Source organism: Canis lupus, chromosome 21 (genome assembly GCF_011100685.1).
Source record: "Canis lupus familiaris isolate Mischka breed German Shepherd chromosome 21, alternate assembly UU_Cfam_GSD_1.0, whole genome shotgun sequence".
Lineage (NCBI taxonomy): Eukaryota > Metazoa > Chordata > Mammalia > Carnivora > Canidae > Canis > Canis lupus.
The window spans coordinates 25,519,861-25,538,260 of NC_049242.1; the positions used below are offsets into that span (position 1 = coordinate 25,519,861).

Consider the following 18,400-nt stretch of genomic DNA (forward strand, 5'->3'; position numbering starts at 1 on the left):
GAGGATGCAGAGAGAGAGAGACACAAAGCTAGAATCCCCACCAGTGGTGGAAGGCAGGAGGGTGTGGGAAGATGCCCTGCAGCCTTGCATAATTGGGAGCCCAGATTCTCAAAATCATTTTGTTAAAAAAAAAAAAAAAGTACAATCCAGCTGTGCCAGCTGTGTGATCTCACAATACTTAATTTCTGAGTGTCAATTTTATCACCTATGAAGGAGATAACCTACCTCACAAGCAAGTTCAAAGAAATAAAATAACTGTGTGAAAAGCACAGAGCAGCACTGTGTCTGACACATAAGCACTCAGTCATGGTGGCTACTGGAGAATGGTAGTTTTTCCAACCATGAATCCCAGGATACCAGAGAATGGCTGGGGAGACACTAAGCAGATGGTGACTCCTGGTGGCCACTGGAAGCCAGGACAAGAGGGCTGGGCCTCTGGGACTCCGGCTGGAAAATACTGGACTCTAGTATCTTTAACTGTTAGTCTTGCTGAGTCCTCGAGTAAGAGAATTTACCCATTTAATAGACATTTCCTGAGGCTCTCTCTAGACCAGGCCTAATCCCAGGAATTATTCTGTTCCTCCCACCCTGGCCTCTTCCAAGAACTCCCTGACTGAAAATGGAGGGAAGGAGACATACACAAAAAAAACTCAAGCATAGAGGACCTAGGCCCCTAGCCAGCCTGGTGAGCAAGGACAGGCACTCAGTGAAAAGATCCTGACAGACACATTTTAACTGGAGGCTGGGGAGGGAAGAACATGCTGGGCAGAGAGAAAATCAATGTGTAAAACACATTCAGGGTAGCAAGGAAATGAAAATGCAGCCTGAGGCCATGGGCCCCCTCCTAAAGGCTTTCAATTTAATGCCAAGAAGCTTCCCTGCAGGCAGCCTGGGAACTTCAGAAGGTTGTATCTGTGACCATGATACCTTAGAAAGTAACTCTGGGCATGGGAAGAAGGGGCCTGGGTGGAGACACAGCAGGACAAGGAGAAGGGGGCTTGTGTTGCAGCTAGGTTAGAGTTAAATCCCCCTGGTGAAACGAAGTAGGGGTGGTAGAAAGGGAGGTGGGCGGGGATGGGGGTGACTGAGTGACGGGCACTGAGGGGGGCACTTGATGGGATGAGCACTGGGTGTTATTCTATATGTTGGCAAATTGAACACCAATAAAAAATAAATTTATTTTAAAAAATCCCCCTGGTGCAGGAGGATGTAGGCATGAGGGGAAGAGATACTTATGTCAGGGGGAGATGATGTCCTGGAGGCAGCTAGGTATGTCACCTAGAGTTCAGGGGACAGCTGGGCCCAGAGCAGTGAATGAGCCGAGAGTCAGCAGAGTGTAGCCTGGGTATTTAATCAACACGCAGCCTCTGTCACGTGCCAGGAGCTTCCAGATACGAACACACTGAGTCTATACAATAAATTCTGAGGTGAGTGCTTTTTTTTTTTTTTTTTTTCTTTTAGAGAAAGAGAAAAAGCATGAATGAGAAGGGGGCAAAAGAATGAATCTCTGGCAGATGCTGAGCACAGAGCCCGATGTGGGATTCCATCTCATGACCCCAAAATCACAACCTGAGCAGAAACCAAGAGCCGGATGCCTAACGGACTGCACCACCCAGGTGCCCTCTGAGGTGAGTACTATTATTTTCCCGATTTCACAGAGGAAGAAACCAAGGCACAAAGCCATTAAGGAACCCCTCAAAATCCCTCAACTATTAAATAGTGGGCTGTGACTCAAAAATAGCCCAGCTACAGAGTTTAGGCTCTCAGCACCTTACTGCTCATCCTGGGAATGGCTTCCAAACCCTGGGAATGGCATGACCCCCAAGGGAGACTTTATAAGGTGATAAAGAAGGAAACTGAGAATTCTAGAGTAAAGCCTTTGAATCTCAGATGAGAACTCCAAAGTAAAGCCCCATCAGTTGGATAGAAGTCCCTTCTGCGGTCTTGTAACTGGCAATGGCTGTCCTGCTGACAGCTCCTCCGTGCTCGAGGTTGACAAAGGAAGTGGGGTGCCCAGGCTCTCCCCTGCTGGGTCTGCCTTGTACTCCAGAGGCTTGTGGTGCTGACCCAAGTGAAGCACCCACCCAAGCCCAGCCCACAGCTGCCCTCCCCAACACACAGACATACGCGGGCTGCTCCCCACCCATTCTGGGCCCCACCTCTGGAGCAAGAACATGCTCTCATCTAAAGGCAGGCCTGGTGTACTAAGTACTTGACACCACTCTCTGGTTTGTTAAGACCCTTTCCACCAGAGCCCTCTAGGCTGCTCCCCGATCCCTTCCTTGCAATTCCCGTGGCCTCAGTCCAAGTCCACCCTGAGTGCCTGAAGCCCAAGGGCCCAAGGTGTTGGCTTGGCCTCTAAACCAGCTTAGACCAAAGGTAAAATTCCCATGGCTCCAAGAGCCACTGCCCTTGCTGTCTGTGAGCCTTTCTTCATGCTGTCTCCTCAGATATGAACAGCACTGAGGTCAGACTGGCTCTGCCCAGCTCTGCAGGTGGAGGAAAGGGGGCCAAGCCCAGGTGTCCTCGAGCCACCAGCCCAAAGGCCTCTGCTACCTGAATGCTGCAAAGAGGCAAGTAGACACCAGTTTAGATGCAACTTTTTTTCACTTTTGTCAAAGAAAGTGAGAAATCAGAGATTTAAAAAAATGAACCAAAAAGTACTGTAATACCTGCCACACACACACACACACACACACACATATACACATACACATTTTGTTTTTCAAGATAGGCCAGGTCCTGCCAGGCCTTATTGCCCACTAAATGCCCCAAGACCACCCCCACCTCCCATCCCACCCCTAGCCCCACTGGCTCTAGAGCCCTGTGAGCAATAGGAAGCTGTCCTCTGGCTTTGGACTTCAGACTAGAGTTCCAGCCCTGGCGGGAGGAATCATGGCACTAGTGCCAGAGCACCACCTTCCTGGCCTGGTCCACGCTCACCACATGGCTCCCCGAGTAGCACCAGGCCACGGCGTTGACAGCAGTGCTGAGGAAAGGGAGGGACAGGCTTCAGAGAGGCATCAGAAGCCAGGCCTACAGCCTGGGTTCTGTCCCTCATTACTGGAACTCAGCAGTTCGAGGCTGTCTCTGAGCCTGCCGCCTCACCTATAAAATGGGCTCACAGAGCTGCGAAGACGGACTCAGGCACACATGGGTAAGCACCATGTGAACTAAGAAGGGCTCTGGGAGGTGAAGGTGTGGGGACAAGGGCTGGGGAGTCCAGGGGCCCAAGCATGTCAGAACTTGGAACTGGCTTAGCAGCACTTGGGGGGAGGGGGGGGGGACGGCACTGGCCCTGCGGCTGGGGTGGCCAGGTGCTGGCCATGCTCACCAGTGGGGTCCCCGCAGACTGCCCTCCAGCTTCCCAGTGTCTACATCCCAGATGTAAAGGGCTCCGTCCCAGGAACCTGCCAGGGCATAGCTTCTGTCCGGGCTGCAGTGGCCACAGCAGAGCAAGCAAGAGATGATCAGAGGTGACGACACACACATGCAGACACAGACCTACAGTCAGATGGGGCATACTCAGGCACAGGCATGGGCTCTCACAAACACACCTGAACACGGCTTTGGTCCAGTCAGAACCGCACCTGAAGCCATCAGCCCTGCAGACAGATGGGACTGGGGTCAGAACGAACATGGCTGCCAGTCCCTGACCTCTACCAGGAGCTTCAAGTGCTTCCTCTATCCATCAAGAGCTTGGGGCACCTCAGCAGGCTCTGGTCTAGAAGGACCTCAGGATGGGCCCCCCACTGACAGGTCCCAAAGGGACCCTATCAAGGGAAGAGAGACCCAGCTGCCAGAGCCAAGCAATGGTGGGCATAAGGCAGGTACCTAAACACCTGGCGGATATTGCTGACTCGAAGGTCAATGATCTTGAGTGTGTCATCTCGGGAACAGCTGAGCAGATGCAGCTGGTCATGGCTGAGGTTCAGGGAAGTGACCCGACCCTGCACAGGGATGACCTGGGTGCAACAGGGGACCCTGAGGAGAGAGACAGAGGTAGGGATGAAGAACAGCCCGCCTGGGCCACTCCTGACAGGTTAACAAAGTCAAGAGATACCCCTGGGTCTCAGATCACTGGGGCCAGGTCTGATGCTGACTAATCCTCCCAGGGCAGCCATCCCCTCCAGGGGGAGCTTAGGCAGCCTCTGACTAGAAGCCAGGGGCCTTGAAACCCTTAGGTCACTAAAATAAGTGCTGGAGAGAAAACTATGAGAGTTGCTTTTTAACATATGAAAGGAAGCAAACGGTTTCCAACACCAGGAAGGAGGAGCTTGAGACAGGCCTGGCACTGGCTCCAGCACCAGCTTTCATAGGCCATCCAAGCCCAACTGCTGGGCTCTTAGATTGAAAAAACAATGAAAACTTTTGTTCCCTTTGATTAAAAAGTGGTAACTAAGTGAAAAATGGGGCTGACAAGGCCCGGGCAGAGTCCAACAGTTGGACCAAAAGCCACTTCAAAGGGGCCATAGGTCCCCAAGGGCAGTGGAGCCTTCAAGGGGCCACACTTAGCCTCACTTCCCTGAAGTGCCTCCACATCAGAGAAAGGAAAAGAGTATATAGCAAATTTATCCCCATGCCTCCACCACTCATAGCCCATGCCTGTCACCTGCTGTCCCAGAACCGGATCTTCTGGTCATTGTGGCCACTAATGATGACATGGTCCCCACACACCACATCATTACAGTAGGAAAGGACACTGATGGTCCTGGAGCCTGAGGATCAAGGAGCAGAGTTCCAGCCTCAGAAAAAGGTTGTTGTAAGCCATCCCACTGGACATCCAGAGAAGCTGAGGTCCCGAAGCCCCAGAGGGCTAAGTATCCTCCCCAAACTAGAACCCAGATTCCCTGCTTCCCAGGCCAAAGCCTGAAGTCACCAAGAAACCAGGCAGAAAGTACTGCTGAGGGGCAGAGAGGGAGAGGCCCTGGGAACCTTTACCCCAAATGCCTGTGACCCTTGAAGCTATCCCGGAGAACAGGCTGAGGTATTTTTTCTTGCCCTGATTTGGGCAAGGTAGGGAGGGGGAGGTAGGGGCTGGGCCTCACAGTAGGCGCGGCCGAGGTCCCACTCCTTCACTGTCCGGTCTCGGCTCCCAGTCACCGCCTGGTGCCTTGTCAGCTTGAATTTGGCAGCTGTCACCTTGTCTGTGTGTCCAGATAGCGTCTCCTGCTCACCCCCCACCCATCCCGGTATGGATCAAGGACATGGCCAAGACTCCATAACATCCCCTTTGGGGCCCAAGGCATGACCCTTGACCTCCAGGGCTGCCTCCTCAGTCAGGCCTTACCTTGGACTGTGCTTCCCCCACCTTCCAGAGCTGGGCGGCCTGATTGTAAGTAGCTGCTAATACCTGGGAGCCCTGGAGAGATGGAAGGAGGAATGAAGAGCCCTGAACCTGGGCCCAGAGAGATGCAACAGCCCTCAGGCCAGAGCCGGGGCAGGGGCTGCCTTAAGAGCTTCCCACAGCCCCAGATCATCCGGCAGGCAGAGCAGCCTCCAGGACAGGGAAGGGTTTGGTAGCAGCCAGAAGGACTGCTTCTAGGACATCCATGATGTTCCCCAAATGTCCTAGAGCCACCAATTGCCCAGTGTGGAGATGGCAGGGGCACAGAACAGGCATTCCATGTTGTCACTGAGGCAAAATCCCCTCACCGAAGGGTCAAAGTCCACACTGGTGATGCTGCCACCAGCTCCTTCAAGAGTCTGGTTGGCCTCCAGACGACCTGGGGGAACCAGGAAAAGGACAGGTGAAGTGAGGTCACTAACTTCATGAAAAGGAGTTGCTGAGAAGATCAGTCTCTCCCAAGTTAGAGGAAAAAAATTCTGGGTGCCTGTGTTGGAGGCTGCACCTTCCCAAACCGCCAGCAGGAGGCTCCAGGGGGCAGCAGATCATCTCACAGGACTACAGAGGACAAGGAGAAGGGACTGTCCCTAGGACACTGAGTAAGCCAGAGCCAGGCCTTTCTCTAGGAAGCCTCCAGGAAGTGACTGTGACTCCCCAGCATACCTGCCTCTACAAACTCAGGGTAGATAGCTAACACTCATCCCCTGAGTTCTGAGAGCTCAAGTGACACCAGAAGAGGTCACCTGGTGGACCCCGGGGACCTGTCTCTGCAGAATCTAATGATAAGGGACCTCCACTTCCCCTAACAGGGACCATCCGAGCTTAGCCCTCCCCATCCTGCAGACCTGGATTCCAACAGGTGGGAAGCTCAGCCCAGAACTCTTGCCAAAGCGTCATCTGGCCGCTGGCCACAAAAAATGTTACATGTGAGGAAACACAAACAGATCTAACACGTTGGCCTACCAAGGAGCAAGCTGAGGGTAGCGTCTGGAGAGAAAGCACTAGGTTGGCCCACAAAGAAGAACCCTCACCTCCCACAACGTTCCAGAGGTGGATGAGGCGGTCGGCCCCTCCGGTGGCTAGGAGGCTGCTATTGGGGACCAAAACAAACAGCATTGACCTCAGAGAGGTGGGCATCCTGTGGGAAAAAGGGAGATTGGTGCCCCCGGTCCTCGCCATATGTGCCTCTCTGCACACACTCATGGGCTCCCTCCTGCACGCACCTCTGCACAATGCTTCCCACTATACCTGCAGCAGCTTCCCACTATACCTCTCCCTGTTCCCCTCTGTGGCCTCCTGATCCCCCTCTGCAGTCCATCCTCCATTATTAAAGGCTGACCAGCTTCTACCACTGGCTGTGAAAAAAAACTGGTGCTCTAGCTAAGGAGCCCAGCCTTGCTTCCCTGGCCTCGGTGCACCACCCCTGAGGCCTACACTCCCCTTATCAGCACCTCTGCATGTGGCCCAGCCCCTCCCTTACCAGCACATCCAGAACCTGGCTAGGAGGTTGAGCAGCCACGCACACAGGGATGCTCTGGTATCGCTGCTCAGAAGCTCCCCCAATGGAACGGCCTCTCCTCTTCTTGAAACTGGATGGAAGGCAGGTGTCAGGAAAGCATATAGCAAGGCCTTCTGACATGGGAGTCCCATGCTCCTGAGGCAGCAACAATAGAAAGTAGACACCAAAGGTGGTAGAACAAGGCCCAGAGATGCAGTGAGTTTGTTCCCAAGCCAGCCTCTGATCCCAGGGGTCAGTATGGAGAGGGGAGGGGCACAGGGGTAGGGTAGGGTTGACAGATGCAGAGCCACCTGAGTAGCCTTGCTAGCACTTGGCTCTGGGACCCTGAACAAGTCCTGACACATCTGAGCCCATTTCCCAACTGAATGGTAGTTCCTATCCAGGCTCAGACTGGAGATCTTGATCTCCTGTGAGGACCATGGATGAGGGACAGAGAGAGGAGGATAGCCAGCCAGGGCCTGGAAATGAAGGAAATGAAGTCTGGGAGAGGTAGCAGAGATTCACAGACAGCTGCACAACGCACGGACAGAGAGATCGAGACACACACAGACCAAGCCTAGACTCCAGAAGCCTGACATAGGCCTCCAAGGGGCCCAGACCCTTCACACACCATGTGGCTGCACACACACACTTACTCCAGAAGCCCCTTCACCACATCCACACAGCGGGAGAGCGTCAAGGAGGTGGCAGAGGCAGACCTGGGGTAGAATTAAGAGAGACATGCTAAGGAACTGGCCACTGAGTGTGCAGACAGCAGCCAGGCACCCTGAGGTGCCTGGGACAGCCTCTTACACCTGGGACAAGAACTTGGCTTCTCCAAGAGCAGGAGAGCAGGATGACTCAAAGCAGTCCCAGGAAGGTGGAGGCAGGGAGGGATTTGGCAATGAAGTCTCCCAAAGTTTCCACCATTATAGTAAGAACTGCCTCACCACCCAAGTGCCCCCCAACACTGGGGTAGGCTGAGCTGGGGCCTATGGGAGAAAGTGCGAAGGTGTACTCAGGCTGGAATAGCATAAGGCTGGGGGGAGATGGGAAGTAAAACCTAGGCCTACTGAGTGACCTCAAAAATGTCCAGAAGAGAATGTGTCCTAGGAAGACTTAGCCCACAAGGGCTGCCAAGGACTTTGGGAACGAGCATCTCATGCCCCACCCCAAATTTCTTTCATTTCCCCCAGGCCTGGATATCAGTGACCTGCAAGGAAGCACTGAAAGAGAAGCCTTCAAGCTGGTGAATGGCACAAGGGAGGGGGAAGGGCACCTTCAGTGAGGGACAAATGGAGACAAATTGGGAAGACTGAGGGGGTGGACACTCAAGGACTGAAACTCCAATCCATAGGCTTCAGAAGCCCGTGCAAGCTCACATCTATACATGACCACATGCTCCCTCAGCTTGTGCATACATGTGCTCTCAGGTCCCTGTAGCACACATGCCTATGACATCTGAGTCCTGGGCCTTGCCCAGATTCCCTCCGGATGACACCCTTTCACCAGCCTGACACTTCACTTCCAGAGCTCTCCTCCTAAGAAGGAGAGAAAGAGGCACTGGGGTCCCTAAGGTGGCAGTGACCCCAAGACGCTCCAGGCACTGGTGATCAGACCTGTCCTGGGAGGTCTAAGCTGTACTGCAGCCTCTGCCCAAACCCCTCTCAGCCCAAGAGATGGGCCCAAGGCCCTAGAGGAAGACTCCAAAGTGGGGCCCAGCTCAGTGCTCTGGGACAGTCCTCACCTGAAGGTCCTCAGCCACTTCTCACCAGCCTCACTCTTCGGGGACACGGGCTCAGCCATCAGGGCCAGAGTCTTACCCTCCTCTCTGATCCCATCGCCAATGGTGTTGGGGCTCCTGGGAGAGGGAGTGAAGCTCAGGAAGGTCAAGGGACCAGTCCCTCCCTGCCTCCAGTACCCAACACAGTAAAGAGGATTTGTGTGGACGCACACGCAGCAGGCAGGTGTGCGGGCTCCTACGACCACACGAGTCTGCACGTGTCCTGTGGGCTCAGTTTCGGGGGGCGGGGGGGGTTGTGTGGACACGAGGGTAGAACTGTAGGCTAAGGGCGCCTTAGGGCACGCGGGTTGGAGCGGGGCTAAGGAAGCTCGAGGCTCGGGCTCGGGGCGGGCCATCCCCTCTTACTCGCTGATGCTCACAGTCCGCTGGGCAGCCGCCTTTAGCTCCAAGGACATCCGTGCCTGCTTGGCCCTGGGGGGAGAGAAGCATCCAGAGAGCCGGACCGGGCCAGCCCCACCGGCCGTGGAGGCGCAGCACCGACCGCCCCCGCGCCCCTCCCCCGCCGCCGGGCCGCGGCGCTCGCGCGTCCGAGGGGCGGGGCCAAGCGCGCTCACTTCTCGTAGCGCTCGTTGCGCAGGTTGCGCTCGGCGGCGGCGCGGGCTTTGCGCTGCACGAGCCTCTCCAGCAGGTCCCGCGCCTCCTCCTCGAGCCTGCGCAGGGCCGCCTCCTGGAGCCGGGCGCGCCCGCGCAGCGCCTCGTAGGCCGCCCGCTGCGCTACGTTCAGCGCCCGCTGGGCGTCCACTTGCCGCGTCTGCCGCGCCTGCTCCTCCCGCAGCTCCGCCACGCGGGCCTGCAGGGCCGCCAGCCTGAAGGAGCGGGGGACCCTTCGTCACCGCCCGGTGGGAGCCGGTCGCTCAGGTGGGACGGGCTTGCCCCTTCCGTGCGGTCAGGCAAGTGGCCAAGCCTGGCGTCCAACCAGGCCTTCCGCTCCGAGCCCTGCCGTTCCGGGCCGCTGAGCCCAGCGCGTGGGGGAAGCCCTCGGGCCGCGCTGGAGACACGCAGGAGCCCCGGGTCCCCCCTTCCCCGCAGAGACGGCCCGCGCCTCACGTGCTCTGCCGCTGCTCCAGCGTTGACTCCAGGGCGCCCAGGGCAGCGCTCTTCGCCACCACCTGGTAGGCCATCTGGGGGCGGGAGGTGGGCGGTGGGCGCGGGCGCCTGGGCAGGGCTCCCGCCGCGCCTCCCGCCGCTCTCCAGGGTCGGCTACGGCACCCACCCGCCCCCTTACTGAAAAGAAAGCAGAGGCTCAGGCAAGTTAGGATCGTGCACAGGAACGCAGTGCTGTTCTTGAGGCGCCGTGGAAGGGCCTTAGGCTCCAGAGTGTCAGTCCTGGCAGTTCCACTTACTTGCCCTGTGACCCCGGGGTCGTCATTTAACGTCTCTGAACCTGCTGTTTCCTCCCTTGTAAAGTGGGGATGATAGCACTTACCTCATAGGGTAATGTAAAATTATTAGGAATAATATTTCACATAATAGCAAATGTTTATATAGCACGTGTGTGTCATGCCCTGTTCTGAGCACTACACATGTGTTAACTCTTAATCACCATAACAACAGCATAAGGTAGGTACTGACATTTTCCCGGTTTTACAGAAGAGGACATTGGCACAAACAGGTTAAGTGTCTCAACAAAGTTACACAGATAAATGGCAGGCCATCAAACATTATGCTGCAAGTACAGGACAGGTCTGCAGGAAAGGTTCAAGGGATGTGGGCTCTACTGCCCACTTCTCTAACCCTGGCCTTCCCAAGCACAGATTCCAGAGAGCAACAGGAGCCTAAGCAGAAGCACAAGGGCAAGAACGAAAATTGGCTGTGGGAGCACAGAGGCCAGACTGAATACTGGAGCTGCCCAGCCCAAGAGTGGGGGTGAGGGTCACCTTATCCATGCCCCTGCCTCATTCAACAATCCTTCAACCAATGGCTGGGAAAGCCACAGAGAGGAAGGTCAAGTCCCACTTTTTAGAGCTGAGGGGCCAGTGAAAGACAGACCTCAGGCAGAGCAATTCCTACCAGTGTGACAAGAGGAACATGAGGAAGTAACCAAGGCTGGGGCTCTGGTTGCTGACCTGTTCCTGTGTTCTTTCTCACACGGGCCTGGTGAGAGATGGACTGAGGAGCAAGGCTCCTGTACTTCACCTGCACTGACACATCTCTCCATGGTCCTGCGCGTGTCTACTTTCCTGACCCAGCTGGCCCAATTCATAACGTTTCTGATTCCTTTCACCATGCAGCAACATGACCTCTACTTCTCCCTTTGTCTTTTACTTTCATTGACATTTTGTTATTCAGTATTTTGGGGGGGCTTTTCAAAATCCAAATAGTAGAGATGGAAAACAAATTAGTGGTTGCAGGATTAGGGATGGTTGGGGGAGAGGAGTCAGTTGTGGCTAAAAAGGGTAGCAAGAGGGAGATCTTTGTGGTGATGAAGTCATGCTGTGTATTGCCAATCACACAAATCTATGTATGGGACAACATGACAAGAAATATATGTAAATTTCATACCAATATCAGTTTCCTGATTGTGTGTACTCTAGTTACATAAGTAACCAATTTTGCAAATTCCTATGATCTGTAATTATTTACCCCCAAAAGTTAAATAATAATTATATATGCTTGTTGTGATATGTGAAACAGTACTAAGAATTAAAGAAAAAGCCATTCCCCATCCCCTAGCATATCCAATGGGGACTGGTATGTGTCTGAGGAAGTACCAGGGAGTAAGTGCTAAGGCAGGGGGTTCGTGGAAGTGTCCCAAACAAAGGGAACTAGGAGTTCAGAGAGTGGTAGGAAATACAATAGGAGGCTGGAGAACTCCACTGGGAAGGCAGGCTAAAGGGCTCTGGAAGATGTATACCAAACCGACAATGGGAGAGAGTTGAGAAGGGGGTTTCACTTTACTCGGTGGGCTTCTGTTCCCTTGAAATGTTCACAAGCATGTATGTCTCTACGGTACTTTTTTAAGGGAGATCTTTTCGTTATTAGGGGATCCCTGGGTGGCGCAGCGGTTTGGTGCCTGCCTTTGGCCCAGGGCGCGATCCTGGAGACCCGGGATCGAATCCCACATCGGGCTCCTGGTGCATGGAGCCTGCTTCTCTCTCTGCCTGTGTCTCTGCCTCTCTCTCTCTCTCTCTCTCTCTCTCTCTCTGTGACTATCATAAAAAAGAAAAAAAAAAAGTATCACTGTGGGGTGCCTGGCTGGCTCAGCTGGCAGAGCATGGGACTTTCAATCTCAGGGTTGTGAGTTCAAGCTGCAAAGAAGCCATGGGGCCCACTTAAAATTGTGTGTGTGTGTGTGTGTGTGTGTGTGTATCACTATGAGTGCTATATGGAGAATGGATGGGAGTGTGAGGGGAGGGATCATCCAGGAAGGGATGAGGGTTATTTGCACCTGGCCAACCGAGAGTTGATGGATTTGGAGGCAGGATCGATCCATGAGCTGATGACTACTAGCTCAGCATGAAGGGCTGGGAGGGACCAGAGGTGCCCCCTCGGTCTCCAACCCAGTGACTTCTAGTTGGGGTGGAGGGTTTACCGCATCCATCATTTAGTTTACAAATATTCATTAGCATGGACTGTGGAGACAGACCCCAGGTATCAGTGGAAGCAAACCAAAGGCATCCCAGGCCTTGGAGATCTCACAGCCCAGAAAGTGCCTCAAATGTCAAGTTGCAACTACAATGGGGGCTTTGAGCGCAAGGCGCTCACTGGGTTTATAGCCCCATTCCCACACTAGTTGGGCAAGTAATGTGGCATGCTGTAACTGGGCGTGTGTTTATTGGCCTATCAGTCTCCTCCCATGGACTGGAAGCTCCATGCGGCCAGATCTTGTTCTTATCCTGGGCCGTGGATATGACGATTGTCACTAAACCTTTGTTGAAAGAATGAATGGAGATCACAGAAGCTGGATTCATGTGTGAAGGAGTTCAAATCCTGGCTCCATTTCTCAGTTTCTTGCTCTAGTGTTGTAGAGGATTAGCTCAAATAATGCTTAGCCGAGCACCTGCAAGAGTCACCTCTCTGTGTGGTGCTGGCCATATACTGTGGGGGAGATGGTGAATCTAATTTTGGATATGATGTCCAAGAACCCCAGCCGACCACAGAGTGTGGAGCTCAGGAAAGAACACTGGGCTAGAGACAGGTCTGGGAGTCAACAAACAGTATTTGAGCCCACAGGAGTCAGTGAACTCACCCAAGCTTTAATGAACACCCACATTTAAAGGGAGGAGGAAAGGAACCACAGAAAGAAGTTCAGAAGCAACCACTACAGAAAAAAGAAAACGAGGACAATGTGGTGAAACAGAAGCCAAGAGACACCATGAGGTGGGGGCAGCAGTGTCACTGCTACGGAGGTGGACCACCCTACTTATTTAGTCTGCAAATGTGTACTGTGCATCAGTGGCTAGGCTCTGGGGTTGGTGAGGCAAGCTGTGAACAGAGCAGGCGGGACCATCTGAAAGGAGGAGCAGAGGTCACACCTCTGGCCTTGCACACCTCATACTCCTCTCTGAGCGCTCACCTCACATCCTCTAGCTGCTGTTGGAGACTACCTCATCCAGGGCTGCCAGAACCAAGCTAGAGAGCACTCTGGCACTGAACTTGGGGAATGTCCCTCACTTGCTGGATCCCACGGACCACTCCCCCTTGCCCCCAAACTCCTGGAGTCTGGCCCCATGCCATTCCCTCTCAGACCCCTGCCCAGCCTCACCTCACCGCAGACCAGTCGGAGTCCCTCCTCCTCCTCTTGCCACTTCACCCTCAGAGTGCTTGATGATGGGACTAGGTCTGAGTCAGGCCCCGATTCCTCCTCCCTGCCAACCAATAAGAAAGTGGTGTTCATTGTCCTTCCATTAAACCCACAGGATGAACACAAAAAGCCTGAAAGCCGTGAACTTTCTCCCTCAGGAATGTGGAAGCCAGAAAGCCAGTAAAGATCAAGTCTCCAGAAACTGGAACTGCCCATAACTGCTCTGGGGTTTTCCCAGGCCTCGGTTCCCTAGCCAGGACCCTCCTTAAGAAGCACCTCCCAACTCTGAGGCCCAACCCATTCCTGGTTCTCGGCTCCATTCCTCCTTTGGAATATGTAGCAAGACACTTTTTTCTATAGGCATCAGGTAAGGATCAGAGCGACAAAAAAAAAAGGAGGGAGGAAGGTGAGAGTGTGGGAGCAAGGAGTGAAAAGATGAGACTAGTGCAGAGATGGACTGAGAAAGATGGTGGAGAAAGGACATTCTAAACAGCTGGCTTGGAGGAAGGTTCAAGAGCCCACCTCCTCCCTCCCCTGGGTAGCATTTAAGGACCAAGGAGATGCCAGGGAAAAACTGAACCGGGCATAGGCGGTGGGGGCAGGGCCCAGGCATAGGCAGCCCATTGTAACCAGGAACACTCATACACTCACCAAGGGCCCTGAAGGGTAGCAGGGGTGACATCATTTGGCTTTGGCTGCAGCTTCTCTGAGATCCGGGCCAGCAACTCAGCCTTCTCTAGGAGACAGTTATCTAGGGGTGCAAGAGGGTGAGCTTGGGGCAGAGACAAACACTTTCGAGCAGACTCAGGCACACCTCTGTGGCTGGGAGGGCTCAGGAGCCCAGGGATGCAGAATGGCAGAGCTGCTGTCAGGCTGGGCTCTGCTCTTTGAGGGGTGTTTGTGTGGCTCTACCAAGACCCTCAGCTCTTGCACAACCTCCTCGCAGCACCTGCCTACAGGCCCTCCCAGGAAACCTTCTCTCCATGGGACAGAGAAGGACAACCACCACGGGAAGTACACGGCCAGCCTCACTGACCCCTGCGGGTCCTGAGGGAAGGAAGGGGCCGGAGATTGATTCAGCCTTGCCCCAGAGCGACTCTTTGCCCCGAAGAGTGATGACACAAACCCAGTTCCACCTGCCTATTGCCTCTGGCAAATTACTTCCCCTCCAGGGCTCTAACTTTCTATTCTAAAAAACCGTCCTCTCTTCCCCAGGGTTGAGGTAAGGTTTCCCCGCGCCAGAAGAGAAAGTCCTTGAGCAACTAACTATCCAGCAGACTTCCCTGAGTTTGGTAGTTTTTGCTACAGACCCTGGAATATCTCCCTCCACCCCCACCACACTCACTTCCTCTTTTCTCACCAGAGTAGGGTGGGGGTGGTAAGCCCAGGCCTAGCTCCTCAGCTCCTTTCCTTCACCCAGTCCCCTGCCTGTCACCTCGACTGAGGTCACTGGTCAAGTTCTCACACAAACTCCACCTCAGCCCCCAGGGCACTGCACTGCCCCCATCAAATCTAAAGATGTTATTTTGCCCAATTTGTGGGTGAGAAATCTGAAGCCTAGGGATACAACCCACCCAAGACCGCAGAGAAGACTGAAGCCAAATTATGTCTGATCTCAGCCCTCCAAGGTCTCTCCAGTCCCACAGCCTGCAGCTTTCAGGAGATGGGTGATTTCTCCCTCAAACTGTATGGTTTCACTGTCCATCAGAGCAGTGGAAAAGTGAGGTTGCCTGGAGGCAGGAAGCTGCCCTCACACCCTTAAGAGAGAGGGCCAGCAGCCTGGAATGTTGCAGGGAAATGGCCCAGAAAACAAGAGCTGCAAATTCAGTTTGGGGGATGGGCGGGGGGGTGGGGGGGAGACAGTTAAGCAGCAGCCAAGATTAGGATCAGTGATGGAGCTGGAGGGATAGTGGTTGTACTCCCCCCCCCCCTCACACACACACACACACACAGTCTCCAGTGACCAGAGGCACTTACACGGTTGCACACCTGTTCACCCTAGCTTGAACTGCCATACTCACTCCTGACCAGCCTCCCCCCACCCCCCCGAAACACCTGAGTATAACTTCTCGGGCTCAGCCAGCAGCCTGGAGCCCCCAGTTTCCCCGTCAGGCTGGGGTTGCCGGGGCACAGAGGTGGTCCAAAAACCTGAGCCAGGATCACTTAGCGGTGGCAAAGCCTGAGACGCTGAACTTCCTCCCTAGAGACCGAGTTTAGAAGTAGCTGCTCTAGAGTTTTTTCACCAGGCCACAGGGACCAAACGGATTGACTGGGTTGTACCCTGGGGACTGCCCTGGGAGAGGGGAACACCATAAGAGGCCCTAAAGGAACAGCACTGGCTGACGAACCCCAGCCCAGCCCGGAGACACGGGCCCTGAGGGGCGGGGAGGCCGGGAGCCCCGGAGGGAGCCCCGCCCGCCCGGGAAGGGGCTCCAAGCAGAGCCCGGCAGAGCCCGGCCTGGAAAGGGCCCGACCAGCGAGGGTGGGGCGTAAAGAGGGGCCAGAAGGCTTTTCTGCGCGCGGGCGGCAGCGCGGGAGCCAGCCTCGCCTCCCCCGCCGGCGGGTCCCCTCCGCGGCCCCCTTGCAAGCCCCGGGGCGCACTCACAGGCGGGCACCAGCTCCAGGAAGAGCGCCTTCTGCGTGCGGTCCCGCTGCCGAAGCTGCCGCACGATGTGGCGTTTCCAGCGGGCGCCGGGCCCCGCCATAGCCGCTCGCACCCGGGGAGGCGCAACCGGGGCGGGGCCTCCGCGGGACGCCGGGGGCGGGGGGATCCCGGGTTGCACGAAGAGCGTCGGTCCGGGGAGCAGCGCGGAGGCGCGGGACGCCGCCCCCCACCCGGTCTCCAGCGCCTCGCCCGCGTCGGGGCCCCTGCTGGCCGCCGCGGGGAGTCGGGGTGCGGTCGCGTCCCCGGGCGGCTTCCCCAGGCCTGTGCGCGCGCCCCGGCGCCGGCCTCCGGGTCCCGGGCCTTAACCCCTCGGCGCCCGGACCGAGTTCGGAGGTGACCGACGGCGCTCTGCGGGCGCTGGGGACCCAGAGACCCCTCCTCTCAGCCCCGGCCCCGCCCCGGTCCCTCGAGGCCGCGAGAGCGGGTGACCCAGCGGCGCACGGCGTGACGGCGAGACGCGGCACAGACGAGGAGGGGGCTGCGGGCACAGGCGCTGCTGTCGGAGCTGCCGGCGTTTGAGTTGGAATCGCGGGGCCAGGAGGAGAGAGAAAAGGTCCCGGGCAGCGGGAAGAGCAAGTGCGGAGGCTTGAAGGCATGAAACCTCCAGGGGACAGAAACTCGGGGAAGGACAGCAGGCCCAGGAGCCCCTGTGGAGAGCGGGGTTTAGGGGCTCGATTCTTCGCGGAAGACTGAGGTCCCTGAGAGTGACGGGATCCGCCGTTTTAATCTGGAGATCCCCGGCCTAGAAGGGAGAAGCGCCGGCAGCCCCGGGCCGGCCTCAGGGCCCAACCGCGCACTTTCCCGGCAGCCTCTGGAGGGGGAGCAACATCTCGTGCAGGGACCCCTGACGGTGAATCACGGGTTGCGGGGAACTGTGACAAAACGCTCCGGCAAGACCCCTGCCCAGAGCCCTGCAGAATCCGCCCCCCCCCCCCCACGGAGGCATTCGCTGCTCCCAGCTTCACCCTTGGGTGCACTCTAAGGCCCCAGCAGGCCCTGCTCTTGGTGAGTGCATGCAGACCTGTCTGTCCCCGGGAGACAGAGAGAAGTTGGGTAAGGTTAGGGAGCCACACAGCCTTGGAGGTTACAGGTCTTTTGAGATGCACATGGTGGGATGGATGGGTCACGGGGCTTGTAAGGCAGTAAGTGCCAGCGATACCCCCAGGATAGTGTACACCTGCTGTGCTTTGAAACCACCGTGAACTGAGCTCAGCACCCCACATTTCTTTGCACAAGTTCCTTTGGAACACCTTCCCTTCTTGGCCTTCTGACTCCTACTCATGGGTCACCTCCTTCAGGAAAACTTTCCTGCCCCTTCACTGAGTGAAGGCCTTTCTGACCTGAGCTACAGCCCCAGCCTGTCTGTTGAAGGAGTGGGTGTAGGTAGTAACATTTTCCAGAAGGCACCAGGAGACTCTATGTACCACAGAGACCCAGAGCCAGTTGGTGACAGTGAAGAATTCCTTTTAGGACTGTCAGACTCCCAGGTGCCGGGAGGACACCATCACGGGTCTGTGTGCATTAGAGGTTATATTAATTAACAGGGCTCTGCTTGACCGCAAGGTGCAGAGGTGATATTTCTCTCAAGTGAGGAGTCGTTTTGGGGTGAGAGGTTCCTCACCCTTTTTTGACTCAGAAAACACTCCTAGGATATTTGAATAATTTGTCATTTTTGAATAATATGATAAAGAAATGATTTTGACTAAAAATATTCATCTTCTGGGACGCCTGGGTGGCTCAGCTGGTTGAGCATCTGCATTTGGCTCGGGTCATGATCTCAGGGTCTTGGGATTGAGCTCTCTGTCAAATAAATGGGTAAAATCTTTAAAAAAAAAATATTCATCTTCGGGACGCCTGGGTGGCTCAGAGGTTGAGCATCTGCCTTTGGCTCAGGGAGTGATCCCGAGGTCCCTGGATCAAGTCCCACATCGGGCTCTCTGCATGGAGCCTGCTTCTTCTCCCTCTTCCTATGTCTCTGCCTCTCTGTGTGTCTCTCATGAATAAACAAATAAAATCTTTTTTAAAATATTCATCTTCTATCTTTGGAATATGAGAGATTATGTTATAAAGTTCACTTAAAATCTTAGATAACATTCATAGTATGTGACAACACATTCCTAAATTTCACATTTAACATGCTGTTTCATTTATCTTTTTTTTTTTAAGATTACTTATTTATTTGAGAGAGGGGGAGAGAGAGCGCACAAGCAGGGGTAAGGGGCAGAGGGAGAGGGAGAAGCAGACCCCCTACTGAGCAGGGAGCCAGATGTGAGACTCCATTCCAGGACCCTGAGATCATGACCTGAGCTAAAGGCAGATGCTTAACCAAAGAACCCAGGCAC

At 55.1% G+C, this 18,400-nt stretch overlaps 1 protein-coding gene across 1 annotated transcript; it reads right to left on the reverse strand.

Annotated features, from left to right (window-relative positions):
- Positions 1 to 1,158: 1,158 nt before the first annotated feature.
- On the reverse strand, positions 1,159 to 16,154 carry ATG16L2 (autophagy related 16 like 2). Its single transcript, XM_038568741.1, is given in 19 exon segments — positions 1,159 to 2,989; positions 3,335 to 3,436; positions 3,558 to 3,605; positions 3,835 to 3,984; positions 4,613 to 4,718; positions 5,049 to 5,169; positions 5,291 to 5,362; positions 5,656 to 5,726; positions 6,379 to 6,445; positions 6,447 to 6,485; positions 6,828 to 6,936; positions 7,502 to 7,564; positions 8,593 to 8,706; positions 8,995 to 9,060; positions 9,204 to 9,455; positions 9,697 to 9,770; positions 13,355 to 13,457; positions 14,045 to 14,144; positions 15,999 to 16,154. Coding segments are annotated over 19 exon segments (1,845 nt in total). The 5' UTR covers positions 16,099 to 16,154; the 3' UTR covers positions 1,159 to 2,901.
- Between the last annotated feature and the right edge of the window lie 2,246 nt (positions 16,155 to 18,400).